The 27502-nt window shown below is 39.4% G+C and overlaps 1 protein-coding gene across 2 annotated transcripts in view; it reads left to right on the top strand.

Annotated features, from left to right (window-relative positions):
* The first annotated feature begins 7332 nt into the window (after positions 1 to 7332).
* The window catches only part of ERO1A (endoplasmic reticulum oxidoreductase 1 alpha), a 47066-nt gene continuing 26896 nt past the window's right edge, over positions 7333 to 27502 (top strand). Inside the window, exons 1-4 of one of the 2 annotated variants that reach the window (XM_045450974.1) lie at positions 7333 to 7564; positions 18038 to 18157; positions 18905 to 18988; positions 22519 to 22557. In XM_045450974.1, the coding sequence (XP_045306930.1) occupies positions 7451 to 7564; positions 18038 to 18157; positions 18905 to 18988; positions 22519 to 22557 (357 nt within the window). In that variant the 5' untranslated portion in view covers positions 7333 to 7450. The remainder of the gene's footprint in view (positions 7565 to 18037; positions 18158 to 18904; positions 18989 to 22518; positions 22558 to 27502) is intronic. The other variant, XM_045450973.1, reaches the window with a different exon arrangement.

The following is a 27502-nucleotide window of genomic DNA, read 5'->3' as shown; positions in this document are numbered from 1 at the left end:
TCAAGTACGCATACTCTCTCTCTCTCTCTCTTAAAAAAAAAAAACAAAAAAAAAAAAACTAAAAAAGTAAAAAGTACTACAACACTTAGATTGGGAAAGAGGAGACCATTGTCCCACCTTATTCTACCCCTAGGTCCCATTCCCCAACTCTTCAACACGTTTCTTCCATGTTTTCTTTGTAAATAATATGCTTATGCTCTATTTCTTGATAGATCAATTTTAGGATTTATCTTTTCACTTGCTAATAAGGAAGATAAAGATTTAGCATCCTTATATCACTTCAGATCCCTACTTTCCCTACCTCTGTCCTCCAATACATATAATATACACAAGTTTGGTTAAATCACATCCCATATTTGTCTCATCGTGGGGCTGTATAAATCAAGCAATATACAATAGTTACATTTGTTTTATTGTAAAGGTATTTGAGCTTCCTGGACTTAAAAGCTGCCTCATTTTTTTAAAGTTTATTTTTATTTATTTTGAGAGAGGCAAAGACAGTGAGTGGGGGAGGGGCAGAGAGAGAGAAAGAGAGAGAGAGAGAGAGAGAGAGAGACAGAATCCCAAGCAAGCTCCATGCTACCAGCACAGACCCTGACATGGTGCTCGAACTCATGAACCTGGAGGCTCATGACCTGAGCCAGTCAAGAGTTGGACACTTAACCCGCTGAGCCACCCAGGTGCCCTAAAAAGCTGCCTCATTTTTTAGATGCTCTTCTTTTTTTTTTTTTAAATCACTTTTCCCCAACTTTACAATATAATTATTAACTTCCTCTGAGTAGTGTTTTCCATAAAGTCAGTCACATCAGGTGTCCGTCCAGTTTACATGGCGACACTCCTCCTGGGGCCTCCCTCCTCGCTCTAATCTGGGTTCTAGGGCTGTCTTCTCAGAACTTCTCTTAAGTCCTGTCTTGGGTGCTATCTCCTCTTTCTGGATACCCATGTCTCCTCATTTCTGGTTTACTCCTTTGGTTGGATCATATCCTCCCATAATTTTCTGAGAAAAGATTTAAAGATGTACGTTATTCTTCATACATAACAATATCTTAATTCTATTCTCAGGCTTGATTAATAGCTTGGCTGGCTAAATGGCCTTGCTCCATTGTCCTGGAACTTCCAGTGCTTCTGATTCTGATCAGTGCCTTTCTGATTCTTAATTCTTTGTAGGATATTGGGTGTTTTGTTTTTCTGTCTGAAAATTTTATCTGTCAGGGGAATTTTTCATCCAGTGAACTGGGCACTCAGTGTCCCTATCAATCTAGATAGCCATCCTTCATTTTTGGCTATTTTCTTGAATAACCTCTAAGATGATTTCCTCTCCATTTTCATGTTCTCCCTTACTGGTACCCTTATTAATCAGACTCTGTTCTCCTTTAATTAACCTTCTATTTTTTCCATCTCTTTTCATTTATTTCTACCTCTTTGTCTTTTTATATCGCTATTTAGGAGATTTCCTCAATGTTTCTGTCAAAACTTTTTATTTTGGCTATCATATAGTTTCCAAGATCTGTTTCTTGCTCTCTAATATTTCCTTTTTATAGACTCCTGTTCTTGCATGTTTGATGATACTGATTATAGCTTTTTGTTTTTTCTTCCTTCCCTTTTTTTCACTCAAAGTTCCTATTTTCTTATTTGTTTTGAGCTATGTCATGTTGGAGGCTTTCCTTAACAACATTGTGAGCCTTGGTTTTCTGATCATAGACTGAGGCATTAAATAAAAAGGAAGTTGAATTCTGAGTGTGTGAGTAGGGGGACTAACTGTTCTGTTGTTTCAGATGCTGTTGTTTATTCCTAGAAGAATTCTCCACTCTCCTTTTAGAATAGGAGAGGGAGGGGTCAGGCATGAGGCAATGAGTGGAAAGCAGGTATGCATAAGGTCTGCAAGTTTTGGAGCTGAAAGTTACATGTGATCTGCTGGTGGTAGGGGAGAAGTTTTAACATTCAGCAGGGAGGGCCTTCACTTACTCCACCCTTTTTTCACTTTGGAACTCTGTCTGTTCTGCTTGGAATCATGCTGAGTCTAGAGTCCCTGAGTTTGGAGCCACACTTGTTTCTTGACTGGATAATCTTGATATTGAAATGTTTTCTATATGAATTTTAGATAAGTTTCTTTTGTTTTTTTCTAACCTGTCAGGTGGTAGTTGAGCTCCTACTTTGTCACCAATTCTCCCACATCCACACCTTTTGTGAATTTTCTCTTGTCAATTCCAATTCAATTGTGTCCTCTGTCCCATCCAGATTTACTTCTGCCCCAAATGATTGCTTTGCCTGTAAGCTAATAGTGTTTGTTTAAAACATAATCACACATTGCCCTGTGACATCTCATGCTGTTATCTTTTCAAGTTCATTAGTTAATTTATGTGTACATTCATTAATTCACTCAGAAGTCATCTTGTGAAGCACACACAAAATGCTAAGTGCTGGGCAACCCGAGACTACCGAGGCAAGTTCACTACCCCTCTGTTGAAAGGGGAAGAAATTCTACATAAATACCTATTTGATTCCATGTGCTAAGCACAATTATATGAACTTATGGAACCAAGGAGGAGAAACCTAATCCAGGCACAGAGGAGTTACAGAAGACTTCATGGAGGTAGCAGTTGCCTGAGCTGAATCTTAAAGGAGTTAGCCAGATGAAGTGAGAGCAGTTGGTGTGGGACAGGGCAGAAGACATTTCAGGAGTGGAAATAGGGTGAATAAAGACATGGAGGGTGGAAAAAAGGTCTATGTGGGGAATTGTTAATAGTTGAGTGACGGTAAGGCAGAGAGGTATTGGAGATCTAGCTAGAGAAAGAGGTGAGGCCAGATCATGACGACCTTGAATGTCATGCTGAGAATTTTGAATTTGAGTCCTCAGATAGTTGGGAGCATTGAAGATTTTAAACAGAGGTGTGACATGATCAGATTTCTATTTTTTAAATATTTAGTTAGTTATTTAGTTATTTATTTATTGAGAGAGAGAGACAGAGAGCAAGCTGGGGAGGGGAAGAGAGAGAGGGAGACACACAATCTGAAGCAGGATCCAGGCTCTGAGCTGTCTGCACAGAGCCTGACGCGGGGCTCGAACTCACGAACTGCGAGATCATGACCTGAGCCGAAGTCGGATGCTTAACTGACTGAGCCACCCAGGTGCTCCAGATTGCTATTTTTGAGAAACTAGGCTAGCATGGAGGCTGTTTGGAATAGGTGCAAGCCTAGAGGCTGGATGATCATTTAGGAAACTGTGACAATAAATCAGGTGAGTGACAATAAGGGCTGAAACTAAGTCCTTGGTCATAAAGATGAAGAGGAGGGACTAAATTGAAGAAAGAACTGGCAAACGTGGTTGATCAATAGATCAACAGTTAAATAATATTAGAAAAGTATAAGGAGGGAGGGGTGCCTGGGAGGCTCAGTCGGTTAAGCATCTGACTTTTGATTTCAGCTCACGTCATGATCTCATGGTTCATGGGATCAAGCCCGTATTGGGCTCTGTGCTGACAGCATGGAGCCTGCTTGGGATTCTCTCTTTGTGCTCTCTCTCAAAATAAATAAACATGCTTTTAAAAAAGAAATGTGTAAGGAGAATCTGGAGTGTTTGGTACATAGAAAGTAGAATCGAAGGAAGGAGAAATCAGCATTGTCAAAATGCAGCAGAGATTTCATGATCTCATGAAAATGGTAATTAATTTGGCTGTAACAAGGCCAGGTGTAGAGGAGTAGGAAGGTAGAGTTGGAAATCAGGCCGCACAGTGGGGTAAGGTATAAATGGGAACTTATCAGTTTCTACTATATGTAGCTTGTTCTTCCAGGAATATGAGGGAGAGGAGGTGAAGATAGAGCTTAGGTGGTATTTCTCCCCCAGCTCAAATAATCTCAAGCATCTTGAGAGAAAATTCTAGCAATGTACCATGTGCACATTTATAGTCAATGAATATTAGATAAATAGATCTAATAAAACCTTTAGGTTTTTACTTAGCCTTTTTTCCTCGTGTCATAATACTCCTTTTCCTTGACCAAATTTTTCTCTTTAAATTAGTTCCTTCTAGCCTACTCAGTGCCAGAAAATGTTTAGGTACCGAGAAGCTCCCTACGTAAATCTCCATGCCCCATTTTGAGAAATTGGGCTCAAGCCATTTCCTGCTTTGGTCATTAAAAATAATAATAACAGCTGTTGTTTACATAGTAATCAGAATTCCATCAAGAAATGCTGTGTACACTAAATCTAAGTTATGTTGTTGTTATAATCACTAGTATTAGAATAACTAGATGGCCTTGTTCATCTGTAAAAAATTTAATGTTGTTTAGCTAAGGTATAATAAATTGGAGGCTGGACTTTTGGAAAGCAAAGGTTGAACTATGTATCCTGTGGGTGCTCCTTAATAGTTCCTGAATGACTAATGAGTTATTGCCTAGGCCCTAACACAGGTGAGATGACTGCCAGAGAAGGCAGAGTGGAAAAACTGAACTCACACAAAGGACCAAATTGAAGGATTCTTAGGGAAGTGTCAGTGTAGTTACATCAGGTGCACAAAACTGTATTTTGCACATTCTAAAGTCCCTTACAAATCTGAAAGGAAAAATGATAATTATCAAGATAATAAAGCAAAATCCAGCAATCCCACTTCTGGGTGTACATGAAACCATTATCTTGAAAAGGTGTCTGCACTCCCACGTTTGATGTCGCCTATTCCCAATTGCCAAAGTTTGGAAATGACCTAAGTGTCCAACAATGGCTACATGGATAAAGGGGGTGTGGTATACATATACAATGGGTTATTATTCAGCTATGAGAAAGAAGGAAACCCTGCTGTTTGCTACAACATGGATAGGCCTTGAGGGCATCATGCTAAGTGAAATAAACCAGACAGAGAAAGACAAATGCATGGTTTCACTTATATGTGAAATTAAAAAAAGAAAAATAGGGAGACTTTGGTAAAAGGGTATAAAGCTTCTAATATAAGATGAATAAACTCTGAGGATCTAATGTATAATATGGTGCCTATCGTTGGAAACACTGTATTGTAAAATTGAAATTTGCTAAGGGAGTTGAACTTAAATGTTCTCACCAAGAAGGAAGAAAGGGTAAATATGTGAGATGATGGATGTGTTAATGGACTTGATGGGGGGATCCTTTCACAATGTTATCTGTATACCAAATCATTATGACATACATTTAAAATTTTATTAGTCAATTATACCTCAATAAAGCTGAAAAAACAATAAAATAAAAAATAGTCTTATATGGTGATTGTTTCTGATTACAAGTTTGCTAAATTTGTTGTGGGCAAGAGTTCAAATCTTAGGAATGGAAGCTTTCATCCTGAGAACATTGACAGTTTTAAGCTCTCCCAAATTACAGGCTTATTGCATCAGGGTGAAATCCAGAGCTGATTCATGTTCAGATTGCTTCCTTCTGCAGTTTTAGGCTTTATTGTTTAGTTTTTCCATTTTCATATTATGTCTCTTATTTTTGATAGATATTTTGATATCTTCAGATATTAATACCGTAGCCAGTATTAATATATATATTATATACATTAATATATAATATATATATATATACACAATATAAAACATTCATTCATTTTACAAACACTTGCAAAGAGAAGCTTTGTTAAGGTATTGAGAGTCACAGGTATGTTTGTGACATAATCCTGCTTAAGGAGTTTAAAGCGATTACGATTCAGTTGTAGAAACATGAAGTAGAAATGTCATCAAAGATCACCTGCTGGGGCGCCTGGGTGGCGCAGTCGGTTAAGCGTCCGACTTCAGCCAGGTCACGATCTCGCGGTCCGTGAGTTCGAGCCCCGCATCGGGCTCTGGGCTGATGGCTCAGAGCCTGGAGCCTGTTTCTGATTCTGTGTCTCCCTCTCTCTCTGCCCCTCCCCCGTTCATGCTCTGTCTCTCTCTGTCCCAAAAATAAATAAACGTTGAAAAAAAAATTAAAAAAAAAAAAAAAAAGATCACCTGCTAAGTTCCATGGGGTGTCTCTCCATGTGCAGGGATTGGGCCTTCTGTATCTTCATATCTGTAATGTCTAGCTCAGTCTGGCATAAAGTTTATTGAATCAAAACTCATTTAGAGACTGGAAATGGGTGAAGAGGAAACCAAGAAGACCACATAGAACAGGGAATGAGTGAGCTGGGTTGGGCCCTGGAGAGATAAATAGATCGGTACACAGGTCTGATGAAAACGAACTTCCTAGGTAAAGAGGGAGATTGGATTAATAAGTGATGGACAGACCAGAGGTTATGGGCATTGAAGTAAGAAATAATCTGAGTTTGAGTCTCATCTCTATCATACCATGTGACTTTGAGTAACATATATAAACTTTCTACGCTTATTTTTCTCAGCTAGAAAAACAGAAGTAAAACCTATTTGGGGCCTACCATATCCTAAGCTACTTCATTAAATGGTGGCTTTTAAAAAATGACATACCAAAAAATTTTTAATTTGAAATTTTAATGTGTAAGGTGTTGGGAAGCTTTCCAGTTTCACCATGAAAATTTCTCCGGGGGTGGGGGGGAGCTTTTAGACTAGACCCATGGCTGGGATTTATAGGACATGGCTCTCTCACTATCCAGCTCGCCCCTTGCTCTCACATCATCGCCTCACTCTGGGCCTGTTTCCTCCTATGAAATGAGAGGGTAGTTTCCACCTGTGCTGACGGATACAGTAGCCACTCGCTACATTTGACTAGAAATGTGGCTAGTTTGCATAAAATGCACACCAGATCTCAAAAACAACACATAAAATATGGATAATTTAATATTGAGTGTATTTTGAAATGTTTTGCACATATTGGGTTGAATAAAATAGATTATTAAAATGAACTTCACCTGTTTCTTTTTGCTCTTTCGATGTGACGACTAGAAACTATTATGCAGCCCTGGTCTAGGTTATCACTCATAATCCCTTTCAGCTTTAAGACTGTCAGGGACACTGTGGATGCGTAATTGGTACTGTTTGACTTCCTCGTCTGGAGAGACCGAAGGATTGGCCGGGACTGCGCGGGGTGGGGCGGGCCCTGCGGGGAGACCCAGACCCCTCGGGTTTCTCGCTCGCTCGCTCGCGCGGTGGCGGCGGGAAGGACCCCCAACGCCCGCGCTGGGGTTGCGGCGGGCGCGCCGGGGCCAGGCTCCAGGCACCGGGCGTTGGGGGCCGGGGACGGGCGCGGTGCTCCGGGCGGGGCCGAGCCGGGAAGCGGGCTCGTGCGTCAGCCTCACGCGCGGGGAAGGAAGCCGACCCGAGGCCCTGGGCGGCCGGAGCGGGCGCCTTGGCACGTCCGCAGGCTCAGCCGGGAGGTGGCGGCCGCTGAGAGGCGGGAGAGCCGAGGGCGGGCCTGGGAGGCGGCCGGGAGGTGGGGCGTCGCCGGGGGCCGGCCCGCGCGGGCTTCATCAGCGGACGCGCGGCCTGCGCCCGAGTGCTGGGACCGGGAGGGGCCGGGCGACGAGCGGCCAGAGCGGCTATGGGCCGCCGCTGGGGCTTCCTGATCGGCCTCGTGGGGGCCGTGTGGCTGCTCGGCTCGGGTCGCGGTGGGCAGCAGCCCCCGGAGACGGCGGCGCAAAGGTGCTTCTGCCAGGTGAGGGTTGTGCGCGGCCGCGCGGCCGCTCCCGGTGCTTCCCGCCTCCGCCCTGCGCTCTGTCCCGCGCACCCCGGCAGGTGAGGGGCTAGGAGTGCCTCTGCGTCTCCACCCTCCGGGATGAGCCCCCTGAGCTTCTGCTCCCTGGCCGGGCTCAGCCCTCTGCGGCTTGCCTGGCGTGGTCTGTACAGGTCTCCCACCGCAGCCTGGACGTCAGCGTGCCCTCCGGCGCTTCGGATCCGTTGTGGGGGGACAGGTGTGGGTGCATGCTGTATGATTTTACCGAGTTGGTTTATACATCTTTGTTGGTCTTCCCTGCCCGGGGAGGGCGTGCACACTGCACGCACACTCAGTATTTGCTATTTTCGCGGAACCTGGGTCTTCCTAACTTCTAACTTGACCTGGAACTGCGTTCGATGTGTTCATGCCAGGTGCCTTTGCCATCCTTCCTGGGCAGGGTACGCCTTTGTATAGGGTGGGGGAGGCTACTTTCAGATGTCGTTGTCAGGCAGGAGAATCGTTTCGTGAGGCTTTCCTGTTTCTAAGCCATCTGCCTCGTGTTTTTGAGGCCGCGGCTTGCAGTGTCTACTCGCCCTGTGTGTCCTTTCTATTTACTAAATGTAATGAGATTCTCTTACCGTGACACCCATTTGGCTCGTCTGAATTGGGAGGATGAGCCTTACCCCTCAGCGCACAAGTTTGATTACAAGCTTATTATGATCATGAGATGTGGGTTCCTTGAGGAAAAAAAAAAAAAAATTAAAGAAATCTAGAGGTTTTCTGGTCTACATGATCCTGTATTTTAATATAATTACTCTTAAAGTCGCGTTTTGGTTGGCTTCTGTTGATAAAAATTACATTTTATACAAAATTGAGATAGGCAATCCAAATTTTTCCTTTTAAGTGGATTTTACTATTATTTTTTTTTTTTATCAGAAATAACATTTGTGTAGGGGCAATGCTACTATTTCACAGAGGAAAGAAACAGCTTTACATATTATGGGAGGAAGAACTGTCTCTTTCACTTTTATATTCTTGCATCCTGTCGTTTTGCTGAATGATTTGAGGTGTTATCTGGCTATGAGTAAGAGGTTAAAAGGAAATTGCTGCTTTCCAACTAAGATGGAAAAGCTCCTTTACGTTGCAAACTGCATACAGTCAAGTACTTAAAAGGAAGAAGGTTCGTTTTTCTTCAGGTTACAAATATAACATAACACAAAGTGTAAACATTTAAAAATAAAGTACAATAAGAGACTTCAAAATAAGGTATTTAGTGTTGAAAGAAGATGTCCAATATAACATCTTCAACTATAGTCTAGATTTTTAGATAATGGAATAAAAGTACATGTTGAGCTTTCGACTTTCACTTTCCTCTCCAATAACCTTTTTAGATATCTGATTAAGATTGGGGAGTTTTAAATTTTTTACACTTTTTTCCTTCTGATTAGTATTTAAGCTTCCCCCCTCCCCCCGTTTTGTAACATTTTCAAGATTTGAATACTCCCCCAACACAAAAATCTGTTAGATCCCTTTCTTTTCCATTTAGAACAAAAGTGACAGGTTTTTTTTTTTTTTCAGAATCAACTTTAAAAAATAATAAATTGAGGGTCCCATAGTAAAAAACAAATTTAAGAAAAATTAAAAATGATCCATTTAAATCAACTTAAGAACAGAGACCATCAATTTCAGTTCAATAGACTGAAAAAGAATACATTTTAGTTCTACTATGGTCAGTAATGGAAGAGATGGGGTAAGGTGGGAAATGGGGAGATGGAACAAGCAATAACAGATATGAAGAGAAAATTGGAGACCAGCATATAGATGTGAATGGAAACGAGACACACACACACAGAAATAAAGGAAATAAATGGTGGAAGAAAAGATAAGGGGAGATGAATGGTGGAAATTATTCATTCAACAAACATTTATACACAGTGTGTATGTTGACCTGAGTGTTTGGAATATAGAGATAACTATGGTGTGATCCCTGCCTTTAAGAACTTACAAGTTAGTGAATAAAGTTCTTTGGAGATTGGGGAGAGGCAGAGATCCTAAGCATTTTAAAAAAACAAGTGAGAAGGGGTGCCTGGGGGGCTTAGTTAAGCATTCAACTTCAGCTCAGGTCATGACCTCACAGTTCCTGAGTTCGAGCCCACATAGGGCTCTGTGCTGACAGTGCAGATCCTGCTTCAGATCCTATGTCTCCCTCTCTCTGCCCCTGCCCTGCTCTGTGGTCTCACTCTCAAAAATAAATAAACATTAAAAAAACAACAAGTTAGCAGGGGTGCCTGGCTGACTCCGTCAGTAGAGCATGTGACTCTTGATCTTAGAGTTGTAAGTTGGAGCCCCATGTTGGTTGTAGAGATTACTTACAAAGTAAAATCTTAAACAAACAAGTCAGTAAATATTGCTAGACACTAAATCAAAAACTAAATGTTGACCTAGCGTTTAGAAATACAAGTTAAAGGGGCATCTGGGTGTCTCAGTTGCTTAAGCAGGGGACTTCTGATTTGGGCTCAGGTCATGATCTCATGGTTTGTGGCTTCCAGCCCCGAGTCAGGCTTCAGGTTGACAGCTTAGCGTGGAGCCTGCTTAAGATTCTCTCTTTTCTGGGGCACCTGGGTGGCTCAGAAGTTTAAGCATCTGACTTCGGCTCAGGTCATGATCTTGAGGTTTACCAGTTCAAGCCCTGCATCGGACACTCTGCTGTCAGCACGGAGCCTGCTTTGGATCCTGGGTCCCTCTCTCTGCTTCCCTCTCTCTCTCTCAAAAATAAATGAACATTAAAAAAAAAAAGATTCTCTCTGCCCATCCCCTGTTTGTTCTCTCTCTCTCTCTCTCTCTCTCTCTGTCGAAATAGGTAAATAAAACCAAACAAACAAACAAACAACACAAAACCCTGTTTAAAAAAATATTTCAAGTTAAAATCTTTCATTCTCTTTGCCGTACCCAATTAGCTGCAAAGTCCTGTTGAATCTGTTTTGTTAATAGACTTTTTCTCCCTGTCTGTTGCCACTCTCTCGAACCACTTCTACTTTGAATTATGCATCATCATCCCTCATTACCCTCTTGCATGGGGGCCCGGTATAGGGGTTCAGTTAACAGAATATCAGCTCTAATTTGAGCCAAAGCAACATGTGGTTCTTTAGCCTTAGAAAGTCATTGAAGTAAAATGTGCAGAGCCTACAAATAATCAGATTAAATTTAATAAACATTCATGGAAGCCTACTGTGAACGAGTTTTAAGAGATCAAAAAATAAACTAAAAATTTAAAAATTTAGTCCCATTTCTTGATACTCCAGAGTACTGAGCCTGGTACATAATGGGTGCTTAGCAAGTATTAGGCAAGTTATAATACAGGATGTTAGCACTATGCTAGCAGGAATATATTCTTTCCATTTTCTGCTGAGTGGGCCATTTGCATGTTTTTCTGGAATTCATCTTTCAGATGGGTGGATAGCTCCAAATGAATCTTCAAAGTTTGTCAGTTACTACATATGTCTGTTGACATCAAATCCTACTAAAACCATTTTCACTGTATGTTGTAAATTCTTTTTTTTTTTTTAAATTTTTTTTCAACGTTTATTTATTTTTGGGACAGAGAGAGACAGAGCATGAACGGGGGAGGGGCAGAGAGAGAGGGAGACACAGAATCGGAAACAGGCTCCAGGCTCCGAGCCATCAGCCCAGAGCCCGACGCGGGGCTCAAACTCACGGACCGCGAGATCGTGACCTGGCTGAAGTCGGACGCTTAACCGACTGCGCCACCCAGGCGCCCCAAGTTGTAAATTCTTTTGATAGCAGTGCTTCTGTGTTAGTTGCTGCAAATAAGTGATAGATTGCCTTAGACTTGCAAATCTTCCTTATATACAGCTTCCCACTTTTTATTTTATCATTCTATTTAGGTTTTTTTTTTTTTTCATTTTTGCACAGAAAATTGGCCTTTTCCTCCCCTTTTGGTATACAAGCCTGTAACAGTTTGTGTAAAGAACCCCATGATCATGACCTACCCTTTCTTTAAACCAAAATAATATTTGTATTTGTTGTAATAGGTATGAGCTTCAAGTAAATGAAGATTCTTAAAAAAATTTTTTTTAATGTTTATTTATTTTTGAGAGAGAGAGAGGGAGAGACAGAATCTGAAGCAGGCTCCAGGCTCTGAGCTGTCAGCACAGAGTCTGATGTGGGCCTCGAACCCACGAGCTGTGGTATCATGACCTGAACTGAAGTCAGATGCTCAACTGACTGAGCCACCCAGGCGCCCCATGAGTGAAGATTCTTCAGACAAGATTTCTTGTTTTCCTTTTGACAGAATTTCTTATTTCCTTTTCCCCATTATGCACCATTAGAGAGAATGAATGTAACAGAACTTTAGTCCCAATGCATGGAATCCCAGGATTAAGAAGTAAACTCAGAAGAAATATTGAAGCCCAGATATGGAGGCAGTATGGACATGTTTTTCATTTAAATTAATTAGAAATGAGTTTGTAAAACTCCCATGTAGTCCAAATGTTTTATTAATCGTATTATGGCTAGTGCTAATAACACTCAGATCCACTTACTTATGAGTGTAGTAAATCTCTATCAGGCTAATGAAAGGGGAATAGTTCAGATCATCCAAAATGACTATTTCAAGATGGATTATTTTCATTTGGAGTGCATTGTAGATATACTTGCCTACATCTATTTCAGCAGATTTACCTGTCTAGTGTCTTATTTAGCTCAATTTCAAAATAGTTTTTATTTGTTAGAGTGGCTAGGCCACAGAAGAGACACTTGGGAATATGTTGCATGGTAGGTGGAAATAAGCCTGGATTGAAACTTAGTCAGAGGGATCTTTGAAACAAGTTATACTGGAGAGATGTCCATTGTCTCTGAGTACTTATTGCCTTCCAGGCCTTTGTGAACAAAGCATGTGGAACAAAGCATGTGTCTCATTGGTTGCTATACGTTGGGTTATTTAACAACAATTTAAAGTTGTAAAGACTAAGGCTTTAAAGCAGAAATAGCTCATAGCATTCTCTGTCCTTGGAACCACCCAGTATAGAATCTTTGGTGTTTCCTTGTTTCCATTAACAGAGGTGTCTCTGTCAACATTCTTTGTTTTTTTGTTTTTTTAACTTTTGAAAAGTTTATTTAGAGAGAGCGAGAGAGAGTGTGTGCTAGAGAGCTGGGGAGGGCAGAGAGAGAGGGAGAGAGAGAATCCTAAGCAGGGTCCATGCTGTCAGCGAGTTTTATTAATTTAAGTAATCTCTACACCCAACATAGGGCTTGAACTCAGGACCCTGAGATCAAGAGTTCCAAGCTCTTCTGACTGAGCCAGCCAGACACCCCCATCAATTTTTTTTCAATGAATAGTTTTCAAGTTCTTTTTAATAGTCACAGAACACTCTAAAATTACATACAACTAAAGGTCTTTGCCAAAAAAACCCACTTTGAGCACTTTTAAAAGGTATTTCATATTTCATACAAGTATGAGGAATATATTCTCAAAGTGCTTTGGAAAAAAATGATAGTCTGGTAGGACTAGAAGTTGTTGGCACAGAAGGAAACTATTTAGAATTTTTTTTTTTTTGTCTTTCATTGTAAATTAAAGAGTACCTGTAAGCAGAAAATAGGGAACAAGCAGGCCCATGTTATTTTCTTTTCTCTTGCCTTTTATATTTTGGTATTTGGTCCAAACCAGTCAGAGTCCATGGAGAAAGTAATTGAGGCTACCTCTGCAGCTAACTTTTGGCTGTCTAGATCTATGTTCCAGTGGGGTGACAGATGTAAAAGTTTTGGAAAATTTTAGCTGCAAACTTGGCCGTTTTTTCTTATCCATTAAAAAAAAATGTGAGTTGCTTTGGGGTAATCGTATGTCCACTTTCACCAGAAGCATTTAAGCAGTGGTAGGGTAATACTAACAGTGGCATTTATATTATGTCATTTCATCTTGATATCAACTCTTTGAGATTGGAACTATTAGTATTGCTATATTGTGTTCACATGGGAAACTAAGGCTTAAGAGAGGTTAAAAAATTTGGGTATGTTTAAAATTGGTAAGTAGCAGAGATGGGATTCTACCCTAAGGAGACTTGAGTCCAGGGCCTACATGCTAACCATTGTTATATATTGCCTCCTTCTTCAGAGTATATAGGAGGGGATTGTTGTGTGCTTGGGAGTTTGCAGTAGAAGGGCCTTCAAAAGCTTTTCAACTGGTAAGAGACTAGGACTTTAAGCTGGGTGACATTATGTCAGGCCTACCCTGGTCCTTATATCTACATTCCTCCGCAAGGGCCTTCTATTTGCCACCTATTAGTTTGGCTCCGTACCCAAGGCTGATTATCACCTAAAGCATGGATCAATGAGCTCCAACTTTTAGCATGCATCAGTCACTTTGTGCATGTGTGTGGTAGGGAGCGCGGGGTGCATTTAAAAAAAAATTCAGATTCTTGGGGTGCCTGGGTGGCTTAGTCAGTTAAGTGTCCCACTTCGGCTCAGATCGTAATCTCATGGTTTGTGAGTTAGAGCCCTGCATCTGGCTCTGTGCTGACAGCTCAGAGCCTGGAGCCTGCTTCAGATTCTGTGTCTCCCTCTCTCTGTCTCTGCCCCTCCCCTGCTCTCTCTCAAAAATAAATAAAAATTTAAAAAAGAATTAAAAAAAAATTCACGTTCTTATGGTAGGGTCAGAATCTGTTTCAGTTTAGGAGATAGTGTGACGATTATTTAAGCAGCCTTAGCACTTCCTGAAGCTGCCACACAGTTCACAGTATCAGGTCACCCTTGTTCCAGATCAATGTCCATCTTTTGGTTTAGGTACTAAGACTGCTTTGTTTTCCAAGATTCTGCCCTGGGTCTGTTAATTGCATTTCTTCCTTAATCTTTTCTTGAGACTCTATTCCTGTAACATGCCTGCTTCTCTAGTTTCTAGAACTGGACCTGGCATCATGCCTGCCAACCTTTCTTCCAGTGATCAGGTTCTGCCTGTTGGCAGGCTTATCTGAACTGTCACATGGCTGTGGTTTCCAAGTATCTTCCTGCCTCTCCTTTGCTGGGCCTTCTCCATCTATTGAAATTCCTCCATCCCTGCCCTACCTCCTTAGCTGCCCTGCTACCTTTTGTTGTAGTTGGAAATACCTCCTGCTCAATTTCGTAGGTAAAAGTCAGAGGGTTTCCAATCTACCATTGTCCTGTCTTCCCTCTTTGGGATCTCTGGGCCAAAGCCATCTCTGCTGTGAATGCACCTTGCATTCCTTTATGGTTTGTGGCTTCTTCTAGCTTCCTTTGTAGTTAAGGTATAGATTGGTAAAATGTTGGATGTGATGGGTTATTTGCCTTCACTGCTTGCTTCCCTTGCTCTGAGTGCATTCCTACTACTTGGACCTGTGTAGTCTGGAGCACAGAGCACTACCATAGATGATGTGAGGTACCTAGTCATCATCAGACTGTGATGCTGGTCTCCAGGGAATGACAGTGACAGTAGACAGCATTCATTCATTCATTCATTCATTCACACATCCACTTCACAAATAAATATTGAGCATCTAGTGTGTGCTTTCTAGAAGTACAGTGCTGAAGACTGGGAATACAAAATGAACAAACATGATTTGCTCTCAAGGATTGTAAACTCTAGAGGGAGGAAGTGAACTATATAAATTCAAAGGAGTGAGGTAATCCTTATGTAGGAGTATGTGGAGTGCCATGGGAGCACATAGGAGACAGTTAACCCAGCAGGGGATGAGTGGTACCCCAGGGGTAGCTTTCCAAAAGAGGTGATGCCTGAAGTTGAGTTTCAAAGATAGATTTTTACCTTCAAAATGAATTACTTCAGGGGAAAAATTAATTGCTTCAAAACCATTCTCGTGTGTGTGTGTGTGTGTGTGTGTGTGTGTGTGTGTGTTTATGTGCTTGTTTCTTTTTTGTGACCTACTGTCCCTATCAGGCATGTGTCCCTTTGGCGTTTGTAGTCTCTGTGCCTGTTATTTCTTTGTGTAATAATTTGTATCCAAGAGGAAAAAGTAGCTATTTTATGTCCTTAGAAGTTCTACTTTTAAGGCTCAAAAGAAAGAGGTGAAAAATCAAATCATCTAGATTAGAAGCACTTCTGTTTTTGGGTGACTGAATGGCTCAGTCGGTTAAGCGTCCGACTTCGGCTCAGGGCATGATCTCACAGCTTGAGAGTTCGAGCCCCCATGTCGGGCTTTGTGCTGACAGCTGGAGCCTGGAGACTGCTTCAGAGTCTGTGTATCCCCTTCTCTCTGCCCCTCTCATGCTTATGCTCTGTCTCTCTGTGTCTCTCAATAATAAACATTAAAAAAAATTTTTTTAATTAAAAAAAAAAGCATTTTTGTGGTACCCCAAATTAGGACCTGAAGATTTTTGTATACTCAAGAGAATTTTTAGCAGGAAACAAGGACAAATTTGCATATGAAATGAAAATAAGTAGTTATTGCAGTAAAAAATATGTAGATCAGATTTCTAGAACCTGCATTAGTCCAAAACAAATGAGACTACACAAATTGGGACAAAATCTTAGTTCTTAAATATTGCTGTCATTATCCAAAGTATTATCTCTCATCATCCAAAAGTATTTACTTTTAGGTAAAAATTTTGCATTCCTGTTTTGTGACATTCTAAAATTAAAAATAGGGTAGGATTTTACATATTCCAACGGGAAAACACCTACATTCAGTATTTTAGTAAAGTATTTGCTTCCTTACCAGTAGATTAAAAAAATTTTTTGACAGTAAGTCTCTCTGAAATATAATCGAAAGTAGTTTGTAAAGCAAGTATGCAGACCAAAGTATGATAAGGATCTCTTTTCTACAGCATGCCCTATATTAAAAAAAAAAAAAAAAATCTAGTTACTGTTCTTAAATCATGATATATTTGTTACTTACAATGTTACAATGTTAGCAATGTTAAATTAATTCTGTTAGATGTTTGCCCAGCCCCAAACAAACATCTAAGACTTTTAGCTTCACTTTTTTTTTAATTTTTACTTTCTATAACTTATTTATTTTTTATAATTTACATCCAAGTTAGCACATGGTGCAACAATGATTTCAGGAGTAGATTCCTTAAGCCCCTTACCCATTTAGCCCATCCCCTCTCCCACAACCCCTCCAGCAACACTCTGTTTGTTCTCTATATTTAAGAGTCTCTTATTTTTGTCTCCCTCCCTGTTTTTATATTATTTTTGCTTCCCTTCCCTTCTGTTCATCTGTTTTGTATCTTAAAGTCCTCATATGAGTAAAGTGATATGATATTTGTCTTTCTCTGACTAACTAATTTCACTTAGCATAATGCCCTTAGTTTCACTTCTGATAACATTGTCTGATCGTAATTACCATTAAGATATTAGTTTTAAGCATTTGAAGATCAGAATTGGCTTAGTGGTCAATTTGCTATCTCCGTGCTGCTAATGATAAGTGATTTCTTTTTTTTTTTTTTTTTGAAACTTTTTTTTTTTTTTCAACGTTTATTTATTTTTGGGACAGAGAGAGACAGAGCATGAACAGGGGAGGGGCAGAGAGAGAGGGAGACACAGAATCGGAAACAGGCCCCAGGCTCCGAGCCATCAGCCCAGAGCCTGACGCGGGGCTCGAACTCACGGACCACGAGATCGTGACCTGGCTGAAGTCGGACGCTTAACCGACTGCGCCACCCAGGCGCCCCTGATAAGTGATTTCTAAGCACCATTTCAAACCTGGACAAATAAACTGTCATGGACTAGTATTTGAGAGTTGGTAAATCCTTATAATGAATTATTGTTTATCTTATAAATTCAGTATCACTTCTTTTTATACGTTTACCAAGCATGTCCCCTACCTATACATCCTGTAGGAAACTTAATAGGCAATACAGAGACAGTTGAATCCTGGGAATATGGAGTCTCAGGAAGGCCAAGGATAGGAATGCAACTGAGCTTCAAGGAAGTTGGGTGGAAGTAGGAGCTGGAAAACCCCAGGGAATCCATGTATCAGATATTTTCTGTTTCCTGTCTCTGCTTCACTGTGTATCTTTAAAAATCTTTCCTCTCTTTTGCTGACTGGCTCATGTGCTGCTCAGTTCACATGATGGAATATTGTCTGAGTTTATTTGCTTTAGTGGTCAAGCAGCAGGGAGAGAAATCTCTTCTTATTCTCAAGTCCAGATTCCTGGAGCAGGGACCAAGACCTGGTTTGGGTTAGATGCTGACCCCTGGTCAGGTCTGGGGCAGGGTTACAAAGTGGCTGCAGGGGACCAACTCTGCCTATGTGTGTGTGTGCACGCGTGTGTGATGAGCTCAGTGTACCCTCCAAAAGGTATGCACCGCATTCTTCTAGGTGTATAGCAAGAGCAATAGCATTGTTAGATTACTGTCATGTCTCATCTCAGAAAATCATGAGGAGGGAAGATAAGAGTTGCTTGAGTCCTAACCTTGTCAGGAAAAAGAACCCTGTTGCAACTAAGGTATTTTGATGTATTGTTTTATTTTCTTTGTAACAGGTTAGCGGTTACTTGGATGATTGTACCTGTGATGTTGAAACCATTGATAGATTTAATAACTACAGGCTTTTCCCAAGACTACAAAAACTTCTTGAAAGCGACTACTTTAGATATTACAAGGTATTTTTATTTTTAAATTTTTTGTATAGGAATACTTAAAGTTTAAATGGATAATTGTATTTTCTTCGGAATTCCTGAACTTCAAAATTGTGGCCATTATTTAAAATTCAGTTCACAAGAGTGAACAGTGTGGTTCTGAAACCATCCATTGGATACTTTCAATTTCAACAACTGGGTTTTGCACTCTGGAGTTAGAAACTTGTTGGTTAACTTGAAGTCAGAACAGAAACTATTATATTGTTACCAAAATTGCCAATGCATACTTTCCCAAAATACTGGCTTGACTCCAGTTAATTAAAATAACTACATTTTTTTGAGAAGCGTGACTTTGTCTGACCTGTATTATTTTAACTAGTCACTGTTGATATTTTATCTTGAGATATCTACTTAAAGGGTTTAGAATATCTGATCATTGGAATACGTAGTTATCGAATGAGTTCAACAGTTGCCTGTTACTGGCTTAAAAAAAGTATCAGCTGAGCAGTGATGATACGAGCTACTTTGGATCCTAGTTCTCATCTTCAGGATCTGTTTAGTACCAGTCTGTGTGTTTCTAACCAAGTCTACCAGTTTACTTAACACGAGTTACACATTGGTACGATCGCTGGAACTTGGCAACCTGTAAGCGAAGAAAAGAAATAATTGCAGATGATAGCATGACCAGGTTATCACATCATAATTCAACACCTGTTGAATAATAATCTCAAGATTCTTACTCTTGTAACTTTTTCTGTTATTATCCTATAGGTAAACCTGAAGAGGCCGTGTCCTTTCTGGAATGATATCAACCAGTGTGGTCGGAGAGACTGTGCTGTCAAGCCATGTCAGTCGGTAAGAACCAAGTATACATGTGACAACTGTTACACCTTTTTGCAAATAACTGCAATGTTTTAAAAAGGGGGCAATACAGGGGCGCCTGGGTGGCTTGGTTGGTTGAGCGTCCGACTTCGGTTCAGGTCATGATCTCACGGCCGGTGAGTTCGAGCCCCGCGTCGGGCTCTGTGCTGACTGCTCAGAGCCTGCAGCCCGTTTCAGATTCTGTGTCTCCCTCTCTCTCTGCCCCTCCCCTGTTCATGCTCTGTCTCTCTCTGTCTCAAAAATAAATAAATAAACGTTGAAAAAAAAATTAAAAAAAAAAAGGGGGGGGCAATACAACTAAAATTACTTTTTAATCCTTAGGTTAAATATAATGTTGTTTAATATTTATATATTAAAAAACCTCAACTTACCAATATAAAACCTATTTTGAATTATTCTTTCGTAATAATCCTTTGACTTACTGGTGAGATTAATAGGATGTTTGTTTTTCTTCTTACATCTTACCCAAAGGTGTGTTTATAGTATAACAGAATGAAATTAATTGGCGGGTAAACAAACTCCCTCCCTTCTTCATGGTGTATTGTTTTCCTTGGGTGGGGAGTGGATGAACAAAACACCTGGTGTTGCTTAAGAATTCTCAGTGTATTAGGGGTGCTTGGGTGGCTCAGTTGGTTAAGCCTCTGACTCTTGATTTCGGCCCAAGTCGTGATCTCATGGTTTGTGGGATCAAGCCCCACATTGTGCCCCACACTGATGGGCATGGAGCCTGTTTGGGGAGTCTTTCTCCCTCTTCCCTGTTCATGTGGGCTCTCTCTCTCTCAAAATAAATGAACTTAAAGAATAAAAAGGAATTCTCAGAGCATTAAAATATGAAGTATTCTACTCTGGGAGCAGAGAATTTTACACTTTCCATGAAGCCTTTTTTTTTTTTTTTTTTTCATTTTTAAAGCATATATTTCTATTTTTTTATTGTGATAAAATATACATAACATAAAATTTACCATTTTAACCATTTTAAGTGCACAGTTCAGTGGCATTAAGTACATTCCCACTGTTGTGCAAGCGTCACCACCATCCACGTGCAGATCCTTTTCATCCTCACAAACTGAAACTGTGTGTTCATTGAACAATGACTCCCTATTCCCCCGTCCCTCTAGCCCCTGGCAAACACTATTCTACTTTCTTTCTTTCTGAATTTGACTATTCTAGGTACCTCAGAAAAGGAGAATTATTACACAGTGTGTCCTTTTGTGTCTGGCTTGTTTCACTTAACCTAATGTTTTCAAGTTTTATCCATAGTACCATGTATACATGGTATTTGAATTTTATTCCTTTTTAAGGCCGAATAATATTGCATTGTTATGCATCTGCATTTCACTTATCCATTCTCTTGATTCACTTTTGGGTTATTCCTGTCTTTTGGCTATTGTGCATAATGCTGTTTGGGATATGGGTGCACAAGTATCTGTTTGCATTCCTTTTTTTTTTCTTTTTTCTTGGATAACAGTATTTATTTATTTGAAATACTCTGCAGCTCATTTTATTTATTTTATTTTATTTTAATTTTTTAATTTAAATCCAAATTAGGTGGCATATAGTGCAACAATGATTTCGGGAGTAGATTCCTTAATGCCTCTTACCCATTTAGCCCATCCCCCCTCCCACAATCCCTCCAGTAACCCTCTGTTTGTTCTCCATGTTTAAGAGTCTCTTATGGTTTGCCCCCCTCCCTGTCTTTATATTATTTTTGCTTCCCTTCTCTTGTGTTCAAGTGTCCTGTGTCTTAAAGTCCTCATATGAGTGAAGTCATATGATATTTGTCTTTGACTGACTATGTTTGCATTCTTAATTTCAGTTCTTTTGGGGATGCACCCAAGATTAGAATTGCTGGATCATTTAGTAAATCTGTGTTTAATTTTTTGAGGAACACCATGCCTTCTGCCACAGTAGCTGTACCATTTTACATTCCACCAGCAATGTACAAGGCTTCCAATTTCTCCATATCCTCGCTAATACTTGCCATTTTCTATTTTCTGGATAATAGCCATCCTAATGGGTGTGAAGTGATGCTATATTTTTGAGTGGTTTATTTTTATATGTGCAAATAAAATATTGCTATATAACCTATCTGGCATATGGAATTAAAGCAAATGTAAAATATTATTTATGGGTCTTTTATCATTAGATAATTAAGATTCATGTTTTTAGTATATTCTCAGACAAAACTTTTTGAAAATGGATGGATTAACTTGTGAAACCATTTCTGTTACGATAATATCATTAAAGTGATATTGTCAGTTTAAATGTTTTGTTTTATTTCCCAAAGTTCTAGTATTTATATTTAGTAATAGGTAACATTAGTTGGGGAAATTCAAGTTTACCAGTAACTTATTTATATGGCTTATTAAGCACACTCAAAATATGGTAGACGCTTAATAAAGGCATTTAATTGCACTTATACATTAAATGGGCTATATTAACATTGGTCAGAAAAAGCAACTGGTTTTACAGTTACTGAAAATTTGAATCTTTTTTTAAGCAATTTTTAAAAACACTTTATTTTTTTATTTTATTTTATTTTTCATCTTTATTTTTTGAGAGAGAGCGCAAGAGAGTGCACAAGTGGAGGGGGCAAAGGGAGAAAATCTCAAGCAGGGTCTGCATTCACAGCAGAGCCCAACACAGGGCTCAACCGGTTAAGCATCTGACCCTTGATTTCAACTCAGGTCACCTGAGCTCAGGTCACCTGAGCTGAAATCAAGGGTCAGACGCTTAACCAACTGTGCCGCTCAGATGCCTCCTAAACAATTCTGTTTAAAAATAATCTCAAACATTGGGGTACAAGTGCCCCTATGCATAGAAAAAGCCTAAATGTCCATCAACTGATGAATGGATAAAGAAATTGTGGTTTATATACACAATGGAGTACTACGTGGCAATGAGAAAGAATGAAATATGGCCCTTTGTAGCAATGTAGATGGAACTGGAGAGTGTGATGCTAAGTGAAATAAGCCATACAGAGAAAGACAGATACCATATGTTTTCATTCTTATGTGGATTCTGAGAAACTTAACAGAAATCCATGGGGGAGGGGAAGGAAAAAAAAAAAAAAAAAAAAGAGGTTAGAGTGGGAGAGAGCCAAAGCATAAGAGACTCTTAAAAACTGAGAACCAACTGAGGGTTGATGGGGGGGTGGGAGGGAGGGAAGGTGATGGGCATTGAAGAGGGCATCTTTTGGGATGAGCACTGGGTGTTGTATGGAAACCAATTTGACAATAAATTTCATATATTAAAAATAAATAAATAAAAATAAAAATAATCTTAAAGCAGCACCTGGTTGGCTCAGTTGGAAGAGCATGCAACTCTTGATCCTGGGGTCATGAGTTCAAGCCCCACATTAGGTGTAGAGATTACTTTAAATAAATAAATAAATAAGGTAAACTTAAATAAATAAAAATAATCTCATAAATCATAGAAACTTAAATTTTTTTTCAGAAGATAGACCAAATGTCATACAAAAGCATTTTTTTTTTCTTTTTCAGGATGAAGTTCCTGATGGAATTAAATCGGCAAGCTACAAGGTATGTACATACACTTACTAATGTGTCTAGTATCTTAACAAAAAACTCATAAAATTCATTTTTATGAATGACCCTACTTCTCTGTTGTCCTTCACAGTAAAACCCATTAGGAGTCATTTATACTCAATGGCTCTAATTCCTTATTTTTTCTTTTGTTCAGCCTTTTATTATAGAAAACATGAGAGATAAATAAAGAGCTTCAGCAATTAGTGTATGGCCAATCTTGTTTCATCTATACCTTGCACTCCATTTTCCCAATTATTTTTAAAGCCATTCACGGAAAAATCGCTCTGTTTACAAAAGTTTCATAGACATTTTTAAGATAAAAAAACACTTACAAAAATATAACCACTGTCAGGGTTCAGATTTCTCAACTTGTTTCATAATAATTTGTTTGTTTGAAACAGGATTCAAACATATTTCACACATTGCATTTGGTTCCTGTGTCTCTTAGGTCTCTTTCTCTCTCTTTTGTTTTTTTATAAATTAAAAAAAAATATTTATTTATTTATTTTGAGAGAGAGAGAGAGTGAGTGCGAGCTGGGGAGGAGCAGAGAGAGAGGGAGAGAGAGAATCCCAAGCAGGCTCCGTGCTCAGTGTGGAGCCCATGTGAGGCTTGATCCTACGACCCTGGGATCATGACCTGAGCCGAAATCAAGAGTCAGACACTTAACTGACTGAGCTACCCAGGCACCTCCCAATCTCTTTTTTAAATAGTATTGATTTTAAAAGCATTTTTACCTTTATAAATAAAAGTATTGATTTTATAACACTTTTAGATTTACAGAAAAATTGTGATGATGATATAGTTCACATATACCCCATTCCAGTTTCATCTATAATTAACATCTTACATTATTATGATCCATTTGTTATAATTAATGAATCAATATTGATATCACTCAAGTCCATACTTTGTTCAGATTTCTACCTAATGTCCTTTTTCTGTTCAGGATCCCATCTAGGATACCACATTATATTTAATAGTCATGTTTCCTTAGGCTTCTCGTAGCTGTGACAGGTTCTCAAACTTCCCTTGTTTTTGATAAGGTGTTTAGAGAAATACTTGTCAGGTATTTTGTAGAATGTCCATAAGCTGGGATTTGTCTGATGTTTTTGTCATGATTACACTGGGGTTATGTGTTTTGGGGAGGAAGACTACAGAGTTAAAGTGCCATTTTCATCACATCACATCAAGGGTACATAGTATCAACATGACTTATTACTGTTAATGTTAACCTTGATCACCTGACTGACATAATTTTTGTCAGGTTTTCTCCACTGTAGATTTACTATTTTCCACCCTTTCCACACTGCATTCTTTGGAGGGAGCTCACTGTGCACAGCCCATACTTCAGGAGGGCTCTGTCTTTTTAAGGATATAAATTGGAATTTTCAGTATGGGAGATTTATATCTCCCTCCATTTACTTATTTTTTCAATCGTGTATTTATATCATGAGATGTTTATTTTATACTTTGGATTATAATCAGGTATGACTTTATTTTACTGTTCAAATCATTCTGTTCTGGCCATTGGGAGCTGTTTCAGTTGTTCCTGTGTCCCTTTAACATACTCCCATCATTGTGGTTTTTCTCTTTTTTTAGCACTTCCTTATTTTCTGGTACTACTTGTATGTTTCTGTCTCTTAAATGTCTTTCAATCCATGTCCATTCCTCTCCCTCTTTTTTGGTATTAAGGCTTTTCAGATTCATTTTCTGATATATATTGGTTAGAGTTGCTGTGTGCTTACTAATACATCATATCGGAAGACACATAATGTCTGGTTTTCTTTTTTTATGATGTTAAGATCTATCATTGGGTTCATTATGTATCCGTTAGAAAGTTACCCACTAGCTTTTTACCTGAAAGTTTCATTAGCCGCTTTGATGATTATTACTTGTTGCATTCTTTCATTAGGGGTTTGAAAATGTTGATATTCTAATTATATCATCCTTTTTTTTTTTTTTTTTTTAATAATTTATTGTCAAGACAGCTAATATATAGTGTATAGAGTGTAGTCTTGGCTTCGGGAGTAGATTCTTGTGATTCATTACTTACATACCACACCCACTGTTCATCCCAGCAAGTGCCCTCCTCGATGCCCATCACTCATTTTCCCTGCCCCCCCCAAACCCCCACCCCCAATAACTCTCAGTTTGTTTTCTGTATTTAAGAGTCTCTTATGGTTTGCCTCCCTCCCTATCTATTTGTAACTTATTTTTCCTTCCCTTCCCCTTTGGTCTTCTGTTAAGTTTCTCAAATTCCACATATGACTGTGGAAAAAAAAAAACATATTTTTATCATTCTTTCCATACTTCTTATCTGTTTTTATTCTATAAAACCATTTCTTGTCAACTATTTGGATGCCCTGAAATACAGTTTATGCAGGGCACACAGTATAAATGCTTTATTCTTTTCCTTTGCTTACCAGTTTTCAGAATAATTATGAGTTTGGTGCTCTAGCATCTCCAGAGATGACCAATAAGATTTTTATTTTTAAGTGTTATTATGAACTTTGGAGTTTTGACATATTTAATGTACTGGACTCTTTTGTAGTCATTTTTTATTATTCCTTTTGATGCTTGAGTTTTTCCATCTTTGGTCACTAGGTGCTCCTTCAAGTAAGTGACCATGGCCTTTGAGATGATCTCAGTAGTCTTAGTAGACTTTTTTCCCCCCTTTTTTAAATGTTTATTTATTTAGAGAGAGAGAGAGAGAAAGAGGGAAAGAGGGCAGGTGTGGGGCAGAGAGAGAGAGAGACAGAGGGAAAGAGGGCAGGTGTGGGGCAGAGAGAGAGAGAGAGACAGAGAGAGAGAGAGAGAGAGAGAGAGAGAGAGAGAGAGAGAATCCCAAGCAGACTCCACACTTAGAGCCCAAACCAGACCCCAGATTTCACGAACAGTGAGATATGACCTGAGCCAAAATCAAGAATCGGTTGCTTAACCAATTGAGCCACCCCAGCCGCCCCTAGAATTTTTGCTTTCTATTATGAAAAGATCTTCTAGGCTTATTTTGCATTTTTCTCACTCTGAGCTTGGAGTTAACCTTTTTTCTATTAACGTTTTTTCTAAATAGTCCTGGTTCTTTTAGTGGGAAATGGTGTTTAGAGATTATAATCTGGTTCCTAGGGGTGCTAAATGTTACTGGGTAATTATTGTCTCAAGGCCTATTTTGGTAGGAAAAATTGAATTTGTGATTACAAAGCTTTAAAATATATCCAGAATCTTAACAATATTTATTGCTACTGCTGTATTTAAAGATGTCATCATTTTTGCCTGGATTATTGTAGTAACCTCTTAAATGGTCTGCCTACTCTACCCTCCTTGCATCTGTATAGCCTCTTCTAAAGACAGCAGCCAGAGTGATTTTTTTTTTTTTTTTTAAGAATTCAGATAGTATCTCTCCTCTGTTTAAAATTCTCTCATGTGTTCTATCTCTCTTGGAGTAAAATCCAAAGCACTTAGAGAGTAACAAGAGTACATCAAGGGACCATATGCCAAGGTTTGCCTGAGGCAGGACTGGTTTATGCCTGTTGTTCTGGCATCCTGTATGATGGTTTTCAAATGTTTATTTTTGAGAGAGGGAGGGAGAGAGAGAAAGACAACGTGAGTGGGGGTGGGGCAGAGAGAGAGAGAGAGAGAGAGAAGAAGACAGAGGATCTGAAGCAGGCTCTAGGCTCTGTGCTGACAGCAGAGAGCCCCATGCGAAGCTTGAACTCAAACTGTGAGTTCATGACCTGAGCCGAAGTCAGACGCTTAACTGACTGAGCTACCCAGGTGCCCCAGCATCCTGAATGATTTATCATTTGTCCTGAGTTTTAAACTTTTTAAACAAAATATTAATAGTTGCATTAAAACAAGTTAAGGTGGGAGTGCCTGGGTGGCTCAGTTGGTTAAGCGTCCAACTTCGGCTCAGGTCATGATCTCTTGGCTCGTGGATTCGAGCCCTGTGTCAAGCTCTGTGCTGACAGCTCGGAGCCTGGAGCCTGCTTCATGTTCTGTGTCTCCCTCTCTGCCCCTCCCCCGCTCATGCTGTCTATCTCTGTCTTTCAGAAATAAACATTAAAAAAAAATTAAAATAAGTTGAGATCGATTTAATTGACCAAATACTTTGTATTTCTAGTTTCCTTTGTTGTCTCCTCTGAGATGTATGTACACTAAAGAGTTCTTACTTTAATATCAAGTTGACCAATAATAATTTGTGCCTCTTTTCCTGACCTTCCCTAAATGTAAATAAATGATTTTTCAAGGACAGTATACAGGGTGATAAAATACCTGCTGATAAAACAATTCCAGGCAGACACAATTCTGGGGGCAACTAACTCCTTACAGTCTTGGGAAGTGGAGGGAACAGCATCGACATTCTGCCCTGCTGGTCTCTCGGAGTTATCAGCCAATTGTGCTGTGTCCTGATATATCCTAAGCTGCCAGGCTGCCATTTGACTTGTCAGTGGGAAACCTGGCAAATTATAGGTCAGGTTTATTTAAAATATATATGGGAAATAGTGGGTGAGCAATCCTGCATAGAGAGAGTAGTCTTCCACTTCCTATAGTGGTTTTATATTTTTTTTTGTGAAGTGCATATTGACAATTTATAATTATTTTACTATTTAGTAATCAAAAATTTTACAATGAATCCTTTTGGCTGAAATAACTAGAAAAAAAAATAAAGAAGTACATGCTTAAGGAAGAAGTATTAAATTTTGATTTCTCACCACAGTTGATGATGATATATAACTTGCACAAAAGGTCATCTTTTACCATCCGCAAGGGGCATAGAAATATCTGTGACCACATAAACACCAGAACACACAAATCTACTGACAAAGCCAAAGCATCTACTTCATAAATTATCTAGTTGTAAATTACTCATGATGTCTAAAAATAATAACATGTGTAGCTCTAGTGGTGCATTTACATATCATTCTGGTATATGTGGTTTTT

The sequence above is a fragment of the Leopardus geoffroyi genome, chromosome B3, assembly GCF_018350155.1.
Source record: "Leopardus geoffroyi isolate Oge1 chromosome B3, O.geoffroyi_Oge1_pat1.0, whole genome shotgun sequence".
Lineage (NCBI taxonomy): Eukaryota > Metazoa > Chordata > Mammalia > Carnivora > Felidae > Leopardus > Leopardus geoffroyi.
Note: the sequence above shows the minus strand (reverse complement) of the source record. Positions and strands in the feature narration are given on the sequence as shown.